Source organism: Lepidochelys olivacea (genome assembly GCF_965140295.1).
Source record: "Lepidochelys olivacea isolate rLepOli2 genome assembly, chromosome: 1".
Lineage (NCBI taxonomy): Eukaryota > Metazoa > Chordata > Testudines > Cheloniidae > Lepidochelys > Lepidochelys olivacea.
Genome location: NC_140411.1, coordinates 215084809 through 215098232, shown reverse-complemented (window position 1 = coordinate 215098232; position 13424 = coordinate 215084809). Strand labels below are relative to the sequence as shown.

Below are 13424 nucleotides of genomic sequence, written 5' to 3'. Positions count from 1 at the left end.
GAATATACTGCCTGCCAGCAGCCCGGGGCCCAGGCTTTCTTTCTTCTCAGATTTTCATGCTCTGCGTTTGGGTACACTTAAGCAGAGGGAATGACTCAAACCTGATTTAGAAAATGTTCTTTGTTCATCAAAAAATAAACCCATTGGCTGTTCCATCAGAATGAAGCCATGCCCCGGGAACATGCTGGTGAAGCAAAGAGATGTCAAAGTGCCACCCCAGTGCCAGATTGTGCCATTCAGGCACTGATGACTATGGTGTGGTGCAGAGTTGCAGCACCTCAGAGGTGGCTTAGGGAAGGATTGTGCCTCATGGAGGAGAGATGTGGCCCTGCTTCCACCCTGCCTCCTTTGGTGTGATGTGCATCCCTAAAAGCATACAAAGGGAGAAATCCCTGCACTCACTTGATACTGCTGTTGTGTCCTCCTTGGGCTCCCCCCCTCTATAAAGCCTTGGGACATGCTCACCTTTAATATTCTTTTCACAAAGTTGTTTTAAATGGTATTTCCTAATTTTTATAGAAAACAAAATGAAAGAGAAACAGTAACAAACAAGCAAACGGAATTTTAAATTCCAGGCCTTCAGAGTGCTGTTGACTCGCAAAAAATACCAGCATGTGTAAATACCATACAATGACCTTCCACCCTTCTCCTTTCTTACTGGTCTCAGAAACGAGGTGCATTGATGTGGGATATTTGTGTGTGTAGCTTATGCTACTGTAGCCAGTGCTGTACTGCTTTGGACCTAAATAGAGGACTTTAATCTCCAAGGGTAATGAAGTTTGGCATCTTCCACCAGGGCTAAAATTTCTTAGGAAAGAAATGTAGAATGGTTGCTTGGATAGGGCTTGATCCTTGGAGGTGCCAAGTATACTGGACTCCTGGGAAAGTCAATAGGTTGTAAGAGACTTGGCCAAAATCATTTAACAGTGGCAATTGGTGGAGCTGGGATTAAAACACAGCCTTTGCATCTGGTGCCTTAACCACTGGATCAAGCTGAATCCCAGAGATCATCCACTGAGTCACTGAATTGTAGACCTTTCCCTAGATCGTAGGGGAAAGCTGGGAACCGAATTCTGACTCCTGGATGAGGCCAGGCATTATCTCAGAACACAGATCTCTCTGCGAGTGGGGTATGTGGGGCTGGGAACACAGTATATTCCCTCCAGGGGATGAGATGCAGGAAGGAGTCTTGTAGGGAACATATCGAGTTTGAGCAGCTGATGCTTGGAAAAGCACAAAAGACTATATATATAATTTTTTTTTTAAAAAACAGAAATACTTCTGGATACAACAGGAGAGACCTCGGAAATCGGCTGGACCACCCACCCTCCTGATGGGGTAAGTGCTCCCTGACCCTCTTTCTTCCTCCACCAACTGTGGGAGGGCTTACACAGCCATCGGGGAAGGTGGGGTTGGAGCAGAATAGGTTTCTTTTCCGGTTTTCTTGCATATGGAGTATCCAAAGTGCTTTACATTGTGCTGACTCAGATACTGGACCACACAGGCAAAGGCATTAGAAGCATGTAACTGAGAGAGTGGGATACTAGAGCTACAATCTTAGGTTCATTTCCAGCTCTCTTGGTGTTTTTCCCTGTTCAGAAGTACTTATGAAATCTTCAGCTTCCACAGGGACAGCCCAGCTGAGTCAGAGCTGGGTGCAAGGGGGCTGTGTTTAACTCCTTCTCCAACGGATGCTCTGTCTGTTTTGCGCTGACTCTGTCTCTCTTTTGTGTGTGTCTTCTCTGTCTTAAGATGGGAAAGGCGAGGGCAAACAGAGTTGTCGCCATGGCATTTAGAATGCTAGCATTGCACAGCAGTATCCCATTTCCCCCTAGTATTCTCCAGCAGTGCCGGCCTGGGGTACTCCCTGCCCAACAGAGGGTTGAACTGAACTTTGTTTAACACCTCCACTGCAGGGAAGCCCCTCTAACAGTGCAGCAGTCCTTGCTCTGAGTGCTTTTAGCATCAGGCATCAGCCCAAGTCCCAGTGTGGGGCCCCAGCACTGTTTGCCCAAGAGGCAAGTAGAAAGCTCAGATAGAAGGAGCCTCTTGTAGAGGTATTGAGTCCTGGTCCCTGTGATCCAGAGACCAGTGATCATTATATCCCAGATTTGCCGCATGTTTGAAACCCCTCTAACAACTTCTCCACCTCTCTCTCTGCTGCGCATTCGTTACAGTGGGACGAGGTGAGTGTCCTAGACGACAAGAAGCTCCTGATCCGAACCTTTGAGGTCTGCAATGTGGCTGAGCCAGGCCAAAATAACTGGCTGCGCACTCACTTCATAGAGCGGTGTGGGGCCCACCGAGTCCACGTCCGTCTCCGCTTCTCAGTGCGTGACTGTGCCAGCATGCGGACCGTGGCTTCTTCCTGCAAGGAGACCTTCACCCTCTATTACTACCAGGCAGAAACCGACATGGCTACGCAGGATCTGCCTGAATGGCGCGAGGGGCCCTGGACCAAGGTGGATACCATTGCAGCTGACGAAAGCTTCTCACAGGTGGACAGCACTGGGAAGGTGGTGAAGATGAATGTCAAGGTGCGCAGCTTTGGGCCGCTCACCCAGCGTGGCTTCTACCTGGCTTTCCAGGACTCAGGGGCCTGCATGTCACTGGTGGCTGTACAAGTCTTCTTCTACAAGTGCCCAGCTGTGGTGAGGGGGTTTGCCTCCTTCCCTGAGACCTTTGCCGGTGGGGAGAGGACCTCGCTGGTGGAGGCAGTGGGGACCTGTGTGGCAGACGCAGAGGAGGCAAGTACGGCAGGGTCCTCTGGTGTCAGGCTGCACTGCAATGGGGAAGGCGAGTGGATGGTGGCCATTGGGAGTTGCACCTGCAGGCCTGGCTACCAACCTGCTAACGACGAAGGAGCCTGCAAAGGTGAGAGACTACCTCCTTCCCCCACACTACCTATACCTTTTCCTGTTGGGTTTATAAGCCACAGAGAGCAGTTGTTGAAAGGTGCCAGAATGAGACCCCTGGAGAGCAAATCCTCTCCCCACCCCAGAGCAGGCATAACAGCAACCTCTTCACAATCAGTGAGTCTCAGCCCTGACTTAGGCTGACCTGACCTGGCGCTTCTAGGGCCAAAGGGGGGGGGGGGGGTTGAGCCTCCATGGCCCATTCAGGGATGCTCTGTCTTCTGTTGAGGCTGCCAGCATATAGTGCCAGCAATGATGATGATTGGTGTGAAAAGATCAGCCGCCCACTAGGAATTGGACTCAACCCCTACTTCATCCTCAGTTCACACAAGACTCAGATTGGGCCTAAACCTGGGCAGTCCTGAGCATCCACATTCCACACTGAGTTTAAGATTTCCTGACTCTTAACCCTGTGCTCAGTCCCTTAGACTAAACTGCTTCTTAAGTGGTTTATATACAATGTAGATTCCTACTATGCTCCATCCAGCACTGACAGGCAGCCACCTCAGCACATAGCAACACAACACAGCAGTTTAGGTCAATGCGAGAAATAAGAGTAATGTATTATTTAGTTTCAACTGCAGGGGCAATTGTACACAGTCAGAATGTAATCTACCCAAATAAGAAATTGGCCAGGACATTGGGATTAAGATTCCTGTGGTCAATGCCCAGTGAAAAACGGCATGAGGTTTTTAAAGAACCTTATTTATATCACCTTGTACATGCATTATGTGAATTGATCGAGGGTGCAGTTAAGATTTTAGATGCATATCAATTAAGTCACAACCTTATCAAAATATTGTCATAAATGTAATAAAGTTAAATTGAAAAATCAAAAACAAAGTTTGACAGTTGGGAAATTCATAGTGCAGGTGATCTGCAAAGGAAAAAAAATTGCTCTGTGACTTTTTATTTGTTTCATGTTGTTTTAAAATGGATGGAAAAGTGGAGGCCTATTTCTCCTACTTGTTTTTCACCTTAGAAACAAGTGCCAAGTCCCATCTTTCCTGTTTTTGCTGGAAGGCTTTCTGGCTGACTCAGGGCTTGTCTCGACTTGGAAAACTGGTGCTTTTTGCAACGCAGTTAACTCAGTCAAGCTAGCTAAACTCTATTGAAATCTCCACTTAACACCAATGTAGACAAAGTTTAACACATTCAGCTTGATTAGACCTGCTAACTTCAAGCTAAAGTGTTAAAATGTCTGTCTTTTTCACCATCAGCAATAACTGAAGTGCAGGAAGGTCTGGCCTGGTTCCTCCAGTCCCTCTGTCCCCAGTTGAGCAGTAAGAATAACTGTCCAATCTCAAAAGTCCATCTACCTGACAGTGCACTCCAGTGTGTTGCTATCATTGGCATCTTTTGCCTTGTGGCATGCACCTTTCAGGTTTTTGATTCTTCACCTGTACTGAATTCCCATCCAGTAAATCCTCTCCTCTGCCAGGTTCTTGGAGATGTTCTTGTAGATATGTTGATTTTGGGTACATCTCCTCAAATCATGCTGTTTAGTGACCTCACACCAGATATCCACCAGAACCTTAGTGTCAGCCTCTGGCCAGCTGGCAACAGGCTGAGAGAAGGAACTCCCAGATGGCATTGCTGTTCAAATGCTGTGTAGAAATGGAGCAGGCTGCCTGGATTATGGGGTTTAAACATCTCTGTGTATATAAACTGGTAGGTGACTTCTGGTGCAGGAGAAAGGAGTAGGTTCTTAGCAAGCTTCTGGAGACAGGGACTATCTTTTTTTGTTCTGAGTTTCTACAGTGTCTCGCTCCCAGAATAGGGTATGGGGGGGGGGGGGAAGCATTGGAGGACTGTCAGGATCTGAGTTAGGTAGCCTCCATCTACACTGCAAAGTGGGTGGGTTAGCTTGAGTTAAAGCAGAACTCGGGCTCTAATCTATACCCACAGCCAGGCCAGCTAACTCTGATTCAAAGCACCTCCAAACCCGGCTCAGAGGTTTTTGTGTGTGGATGGTTTTGTGAGTTGGACTAAAATCCATGTGAGAGCCTGGGTTAACTCTGCAGTGAAGACATAAGCAGTGATGTGAAGCTGGCTTCTAGATCTGTACTGTATATATACCATAATGGGTGATACATTTCTAGGTGATATGGTACTTCCAATATGAATCAGAACTAAAATCAAGTTACTCCAGTACTGAGGGTATCCCACTAGCTCTTCTTCAATATCTTTTCTGTTTTTACATCATGGTAGCTGAAAAGGCAATACTGGAAGTGTGTATGAGGTATGCTTGTTAAGTGTAAGGCAATTATTAGGGATTAGCTAAAAGATGAGACCTATTACATAGTCAGAGCTAAGATTTTGTGGAGCCCTCACTTTGAATTTCTAGGCTTCCAAGTATTTTGTGGTTTTCAAGTAATTACAATGTTCTGATAAAAACAACAAGGAGTTTGGTGGCACCTTAAAGACTAACAGATTTATTTGGACATAAGCTTTCGTGGGTAAAAAAACCACTTCTTCAGATGCATCAATGTTCTAAGTTCACTAATTAAACTGGAATTTATTTACAACATTAAATGTATCTTAAAGGTCAGCCCCCCATCCTGGGAATTTTTTTACCTTTTTAAAAAAAATGTGAAAACATGCTTTAGATAGACATTTTATGTAAAGGCTATACGATGGTTTTCAAAAACGGGTGACCAAAGTTTGACTCCTAAAACCATATTTAGGTAACTAGCAAGGGTCCTGATTTTCAAAAGTAGTCAGCACCCAACAGTCTCATTGAAACTGTTGGGTGCTCTCCCTTTTTGAACATCAAACCACTTATTTAGGTAGACTATGGACTTAGAAGCCCAATTTTAGGCACCCACTTTTGAATATCTTGACCCATATATTCAAATGAGACATGCATTTCTTAAGCCAGAGTGCTTGGACTTAATAGGGAGTTCAAATGCTACCGGCTTTGCTGGAAAAGCATGTGATTTTCTTGAAATGGAATGATTTGGCTGATGTAGTTTATCAAACAAATTATTTGTATTTATCTAAAAAAACTACATGCAAAGGATTAAGGGTTTCCTAAATTATGCACAACCCCTTTAGGTTTTACTTCCAGCTTCCTTTTTTAAGAGCTTTCCTCCTCCATTCCTACATGCTTTATCTTAAGCAATTATGAAGTCTCCTAAGATTTCCCAAATTATTCCCCTCCACAGGTCTTTGTTAACAATCACTTCCATTTAAGTTCAAGTAAATCTGGCTTTTACTTCTCGTTGCTTAAACACCTGAAGTGACAGGTCCTGTGAAAGCTCCGCTGCCCTGTCTATTGCAGTTCAATTTGAATGTGTACACTAATGATGTACCAAACCAGTCCTGAAGGAGTACATTAAATAAAACACGCATACCTTCATTTAGCTTTCAATTAAACATTTCCCTGGGCGATAGCATCAAGACAAATAGGTACCTTGTACAATACTCTTAAAACATGCTCATACACATTTCTGAAGGCTAATAGTGACAGTAATAGTGTTAATGATAGCTTCACAGTTTGAACTCATTTCAAAATTAACAGAGTTTCTAATAAGCAAGTATGTGCTTTCTTTAAAGATAAGGTAGAGTTAAAATATTTTCTGTTTTTAATCTCCTTGAAGCATATTGAAAGCAGAAGACTTGCTTATTTTGTCTGCACTTTTGCCCTTTTCCCTAGTTTATGGTTACGCATTTTCTCTTCCCTTGCTTTCCTTTGAAGACAACCAGACTACTTCCATAATCTCATTTGGGAAAGTTGTCTAAGACATAGTGTCTGCATTTTGGCCATACTTTTCTACACTGGTGGAGGTTTCTATCACTGTCATCCTTTGTCATATTTCTGATTGGAGTTTTGAATTTCATATAGTTTTCTTGATGCTGTATTGTTTTCTTCAAGTTTTCCTGCACTTTTGGTATGCACTTTGCCCCAAAGTGAGTCCTATTTCTCCTCTTAAATAGAAAAGATAAACTTGTCTACTTGATGGCTGCCCTAGAAAAGACCAACTGACTTTTACTTCCTTTTATTCCTTCAGAGATTGAACCTGCCCCATTGAAAGCAACAGAAGCTTTGCCATTGACTTCAATGGGTGCAGGGTCTGGCAAATATAGAGGGAAAAAATAGAGCCGCCCTGAGTGGATGTTTCAGAGATGGAGAGAATGAGTTTCCTGAGGGGAAGTCTTCAGTTGTATTATTTATAGTATTTATACATCTATAGTATTTCTCAAAGATCAAGGATAATGGAAGAACTTTGTACCACAAAAACTTGTGGGCTCTAGGCTGAGACTGTTTTTACTCTATTATTGGTGTGGCCTGACCTAGTTCTGTGTCTTTGTATTTGTGTCTTCCTAAATGGAAATAGTTTTCCTCCCAAACCTTGTCCTATCCACTTTTGCAGTTATACATTAACCAGTTAGCCCTTGCTGGAACAAATACTTGGCTCAAGTCCATCACTGTACTCTGAACCTGGGTCCACACAGGTCAGGAAAAAAGTGGCTTTAAAGTGACTGGTCACTTGTTTACAACTGCATGTGGTAACATTAATATTGTAAAAAAGAAGCTAGAAGAATATTTTTACAAATATATGTGTAATTTGTATTCAATTCCGCTGAATCAGGTGTAATGCTTCATTGGGATGGACTAGATTTAAAAAATGAATAAAGTATCTCCTAGTATTAGCAACAATTTGTTATCAATCTAATAATCTTTTAATAAAGATGCATTAGCTTTATATATTGCATTCTCTTTGATTAAAAATGATTTATAACTGCAAGGGATATAATGATGCATGCAATGAGTATTGAGATTTGTTTGTTATTTATCAGACAAAAAACTTAGTTAAGGTAGCATTTCTGAAAGCCAGGTTACACTTAACCTGCTCCCCCCACACTCCAAAACAACAAATGAACCAGAACAGTTCTTGCCGCCACATGGCTATGTGGTCACTCCATGTAAAGCTAACATATGTGTAAAGAGTATCTCGGCTAACGTGACGTGATAGAGACTTTACATGAAATGGGGGTGGGGATTTCTATCATTATGGAGCGTAAGAGGCCGTGTGCTGGTGATACTCTTTGAATAGGTTGCTCAGATGTTGTGAGTGGGCAGGTGCATACAGTCATAGTGTGAACAGGTAGATTCCCCATCCTGTTCCAGGCAGGAGGTACTCAGTTTGAATATGGTCCAAACCTGCCCCCTTCCTGGAGTTTGCCTTTATTGTTCACTTAAATAGCAAAACAAAATACAAATCACAATCTAAGCTTCTTTCTCAATTTAATTGGTCTTAAGGCTTTCCCCGTGAGATCCTTTTATCCCTGCTCTTAGTTCCCTTCCCAGTGAGACCATCAACCCCTTTTACATCCTGGGTTAGAGATCAATCAGACCCACTGGTCTGGCTGTGATGAGTCAGCAAAATATCTCTGCATTAATATGCAGGGTCTTAGAACCTGCCACTCCAATTATTAAAATACATGACAATGTTAGTGGTAAAGATGCATGGTGTGCAGACATTGTTTTCACAGGGTCTCTCTCTCTCCGTCCCCCATTCAAAGGTTTCCTACTTGTACAATGAGGATAACTATCTCACAGGAAAGGATGTTATGGAGGAGCTATAAGGGAAATGTATTATTACGGTCACATGGTGTGACAAAAACTGGGAATTAGAAAGGGTCAGGATCTGAACTTTGAGTGTTAAAAATCTGAACCCATATCTGGATGTCAGAAATGGCCCCTTTCTTTCAAATAGGCTGAATGAAAACCCTAGATCTGAAGAGCCTGAATGTAGGTTCAGAATCTGGACCTGAATTTTATGGCTTGAGCCCATCCAACTATGCAAGAATATAACTCAGGTGTGCATGGTGCTCAGTACACTAGGCTGCACTGTATGTAGGTCTATTATTGTATTGCTGGTCCAGCAAGGTCTAATGTACTTTTTAGGTATGTCTGGACTGCAAAGAAAAACCCACAGTGCTGAGTCTCAGAACCTAGGTTAATTGACTTGGGCTTGTGGGGCTGAAAATAAGTGTAGATGGCCCTCCTCAAGTTGGAGCCCAGGCTCTGAGACCCACTCCCCACTCCAGGTTTCAGATCCTAAGCCCCAGTCTAGTGGGAACATCTACACTACTATTTTTAGCCCTGCAGCCTGAATCCAGTAGGCCCAAGTCAGTTGTCCTGGGCTCTGAGACTTGGTGCCACAGGTTTTCCTTTGCAGTGTAGACATATACATAAAGTCTGTCAGACCCTTGGCATGCTTCATAAGGGTGGTGGTAGGGGGACTCTGGGAAGTTCATTGGGATCGGGCATTCCTAAATCTCTTTATTTCAAGTTGTTTAATTTCGAGAATATGTGCCCCAGTTCTTCGAAAATAGACTTATGTGACAGTTATGATCAAGAACTTTTGCATAAACCATACTTGAAGTTTCTAGGCCAACCAGCTTTGGAAAGATGATGTGGCAAAAAAGCATTCTAAGAATTTACTCAACCTGATGTTCAGCATCTCTGAAAGAGTTTGTGTAGTTTACCCCAAATTTGGTCTCCAATTTTTTCTCTGGCCAAACATCACCTGTCCAATACCTGCAGTGGAAAAGAACTTTTTTGAGGATTTTACGGAGGTCCAAAAATTGAGCTAATAATGGACAGTTGGTTCCAATGTCAACCACAGGGAGGCTATCACCCCTTGCATAATAACAGTGGTAATAAAGAGCCCAATTCTGCTGAATTTACATGGAGTAGTACCTTACTCCATGAGTAATCTCATTGATTGTAGTTCATAACTGACATCCTGATAATCTGCTTCCAACATTTCATGACAGATCTAGAAATGCCTGGCTCTGACAGATGGTGCAGAGCTGGCCTTTCAATGCCACTGTAGAAATTGTGGACTGAAATTTCGTTACAACTAGGGCTGTCAATTAATCACAGTTAATGCACGTGATTAACTCAAAAAATTAATCATGATTAATTGCACTTATAACAATAGAATACCAATTGAAATTTATTAAATATTTTGGATGTTTTTCTACATTTTCAATATTGATATCAATTACAACACAACACAAAGTGCACAGAACTCACTTCATATATTTGAAATAAAAAATATACACTGTAAAAGTGATAAAAGAAATAGTATTTTTCAGTTCGCCTCATACAAGTACTGTAGTGCAATCTCTTTATCGTAAAAGTGTAACTTACAAATGCAGATTTTTTTTGGTTACATAACTGCACTCAAAAACAAAACAGTGTAAAAACTTCAGAGCCTACAAGTTTGTGCAGTCCTACTTCTTTTTCTGCCAATCGCTAAGACAAACCAGTTTGTTTACAATGACGGGAGATACTGCTGCTTACTTCTTTACAATGTCACCTGAAAATGAGAATAGGCGTTCTCATGGCACGTTTGTAGCCGGCGTTGCAAGGTATTTACATGCCAGATATGCTAAACATTTGTATGCCCCTTCATGCTTCAGCCACCATTCCAGAGGACATGCATCCATGCTGATGATGCTTGTTAAAAAACTAATGCATCAATTAAATTTGTGACTGTACTCCTTGTGGGGAGAATTGTATGTCTCCTGCTCTGTTTTACCCGCATTTTGCATATATTTCATGTTATAGCAGTCTTGGATGATGACTCAGCACATGTTCATTTTAAGAACACTTTCACAACAGATTTGACAAAACGCAAAGAAGGAGAATTTAAAAATAGCTACAGCACTCGACCCAAGGTTTAAGAATCTGATGTGCCGTCCAAAATCTGAGAGGGACGAGGTGTGGAGCATGCTTTTAGAAGTCTTAAAAGAGCAACGCTCTGATGCGGAAACTACAGAACCCAAACCACCAAAAAAGAAAATCAACCTTCTGCTGGTGGCATCTGACTCAATGATGAAAATGAATATGCATCAGTCCACTCTGCTTTGGATCGTTATCAAACAGAACCCATCATCAGCATGGAAGCATATCCTCTGGAATGGCGGTTGAAGCATGAAGGGACATATGAATCTTTAGTACATCTGGCATGCTACTATCTTGCAATGCCAACTACAACAGTGCCATCCAAACACCTGTTCTCACTTTCAGGTGACATTGTAAACAAGAAGAAGGCAGTATTATCTCCTGCAAATTGTAACCAACCTTGTTTGTCTGAGTGATTGGCTGACCAAGAAGTAGAACTGAGTGGACTTGTAGGCTCTAAAGTTTTACATTGTTTTATTTTTGAATGCAGGTTTTTTTGTACATAATTCTACATTTGTAAGTTCAACTTTCATGGTAAAGAGATTGCACTACAGTACTTGTATGAGGGAAATTGAAAAATACAATTGTTTTGTTTTTTACAGTGCAAATATTTGTAATAAAAATATAAAATGAGCACTGTACACTTTGTATTCTGTGTTGTAATTGAAATTAATATATTTGAAAATGTAGTAAACATCAAAAAATATTTAAAATAAATGGTATTCTATTGTTTATCGCAATTATTATTATTTTTTTTTTTTTAGTCGCTTGACAGCCCTAATTACAACATTTACCCTGGAACATGATAGTGTTGGGCTGTTCTTGACTGGGTTTTGGGGAAAGGAAAGGAAAGGAAAGGAAAGCTCTGTTCTTCTTCGAGTGATTGTTCATGTCGATTCCAATCAGGTGTGCGCATGCAGTGTGCCCGGTTGTCAGAAACTTTTTCCCTTAGCAGCACCCGTTGGGTCGGCCAGGGAGCCCCTGGAGTGGCGCCCAATATATGACCATACCAACCTGACCCTCGTTCAGTTCCTTCTTACCGGCCGTGGCAGTGTTGGAACTGCGTTAGCTTGATTGCCTGCAAGTCTTCCCTTAGCCATTTTTAGTTCTTCTTCACAGCTTTTCTTTTGTTTTATTTTTGGTTTATTGTTTAGTACTATAGCTTTGGTGAGTGGGTTGTTCTCCCCTCACCCCTCCTTGGGCTCCAAGACATGTCATCAACTCTGGCGACCCAGTCAGCACCATTGAGTCCAGAACCCAGCGCCTCTCCGGCGGGGCACTGCTTGGTGGAGGAGTTGGAACCCCCCTCCGCTTCAGATACTTTCAAGGCTTCAAGGTAGCTGATAGAAAGTACTGCGCCTCACCCCCTTACTGTTAGAGAGAAGCCTCTGGCACCGCTTAGACGGGTGCCATCTAGAGGCAAACTGGCAGTGATGAGATCCTCTTTCTCATCCGACCAGCACCATTCACTGCACTGTTCCCAGTCTACTTCACATGCTTGGGGTCTCCGGCACTGAGGAGTCGGCAATGGTCTCGATCACCCTCTATCACCAGGCACCGGGATACGGTACCGGACCACAGGAGCTGTTCCCCGGCACTGGACTTGCAGCACCGATCTAAGTCATGGGAAAACCGACACTGATCATCTACACGGTTGTCGCGGTACCAATCCCGGACTTCCTTTTCTTGGCACCGACCACCGGCGCAGGGATCCTTGGCACCGCTGTGGTCATCGCCCTCAGGATCCTCGGACTCTGGGACCGGCTCCTACTATTCACGGCGCAGTAGGCACAGGCCGGACAAGTGCGGGAGGCACGCTCCTTCGTCCTGGCAACCACAGTGGCCACCCGCTGCACAATGGCCCTTCTGGACCCCCTAGGCTTACCATCAGGCCCAGGGTACTCCTCCAGGGTTTCTAGGTTCGTTATGTCAGGGCATCACCAGGCAGGGTCACCTACAGACAGAACTGCCCCTCGTAAGACAGAGGCGGCTCTATCCAGACCACCCCCACATACTACAGAGGGCCCAGGTCCACCCACATCCCAGGTCCCATTGGACCACGTTGCACCACTTGACACCAATGCTACCCAGGACCAACCTGAGCACATGGTGGGCCATGACAACCCTGTGCCACCACTGGCCTCCTCTTTGTCTTTGCCTGATGAGGCAATGATAGGAGTGTCCGCTTCAGGTCCTCCACCCATCAACCACAGGGTTCACCAGAACCTACTCCGCTGCATCGCCCGTAATATGGGCCTACAGGTGGAGGAAGTCATTGAGTCAAAAGACCCGGTAGTGGACATTCTTACTCCGGAGGGTCCTTCCAGGGTGGCGTTGCTAGTGATTAAGACTATTAGCAACAATTATAATGCTCTATGGCAGACTCCAGGCTCCATTCCACCCACCGCCAGAGGTGTGGAAAGAAAATATTGTATCCCCTCTAACGGTTATGAATTCTTGTTCTCCCACCCACACTCTTGCTCCCTGGTAGTCTCTGCGGTGAATGAGAAGGAGCCTCAGGGACAACAGGCACTGGCTCCCAAGGCCAAAGAGGCCAAACAGATGGGCCCCTTCGGCAGGAAAATTTATGCTGCAGGGGATCTACAGCTGAGGATAGCTAACCAGTTTTAGCTCGTGGAACTCCATGTCAAAATATAAGGAGTTACTCACCACTGAGTCAAAGGCTGAGTTCTCCACTCTGTTTGAGGAGGGTAAGGCAGTTGCCAGGACATCCCTCACTCCACTCGGCCGACTCCACAGCATGTACCATTGCCTCAGGGGTGGTCATGAGGAGAACAGCTTGG

The 13424-nt window shown here is 43.9% G+C and overlaps 1 protein-coding gene across 2 annotated transcripts in view; it reads left to right on the top strand.

Annotated features, from left to right (window-relative positions):
• Window positions 1-13424, top strand: part of LOC311518104 (ephrin type-B receptor 5) — a 139182-nt gene that overhangs the window by 52461 nt on the left and 73297 nt on the right. For both annotated transcript variants that reach the window (XM_084623562.1, XM_084623563.1), the window contains 2 exons: window positions 1274-1338; window positions 2178-2874. In XM_084623562.1, the coding sequence (XP_084479688.1) occupies window positions 1274-1338; window positions 2178-2874 (762 nt within the window). The remainder of the gene's footprint in view (window positions 1-1273; window positions 1339-2177; window positions 2875-13424) is intronic.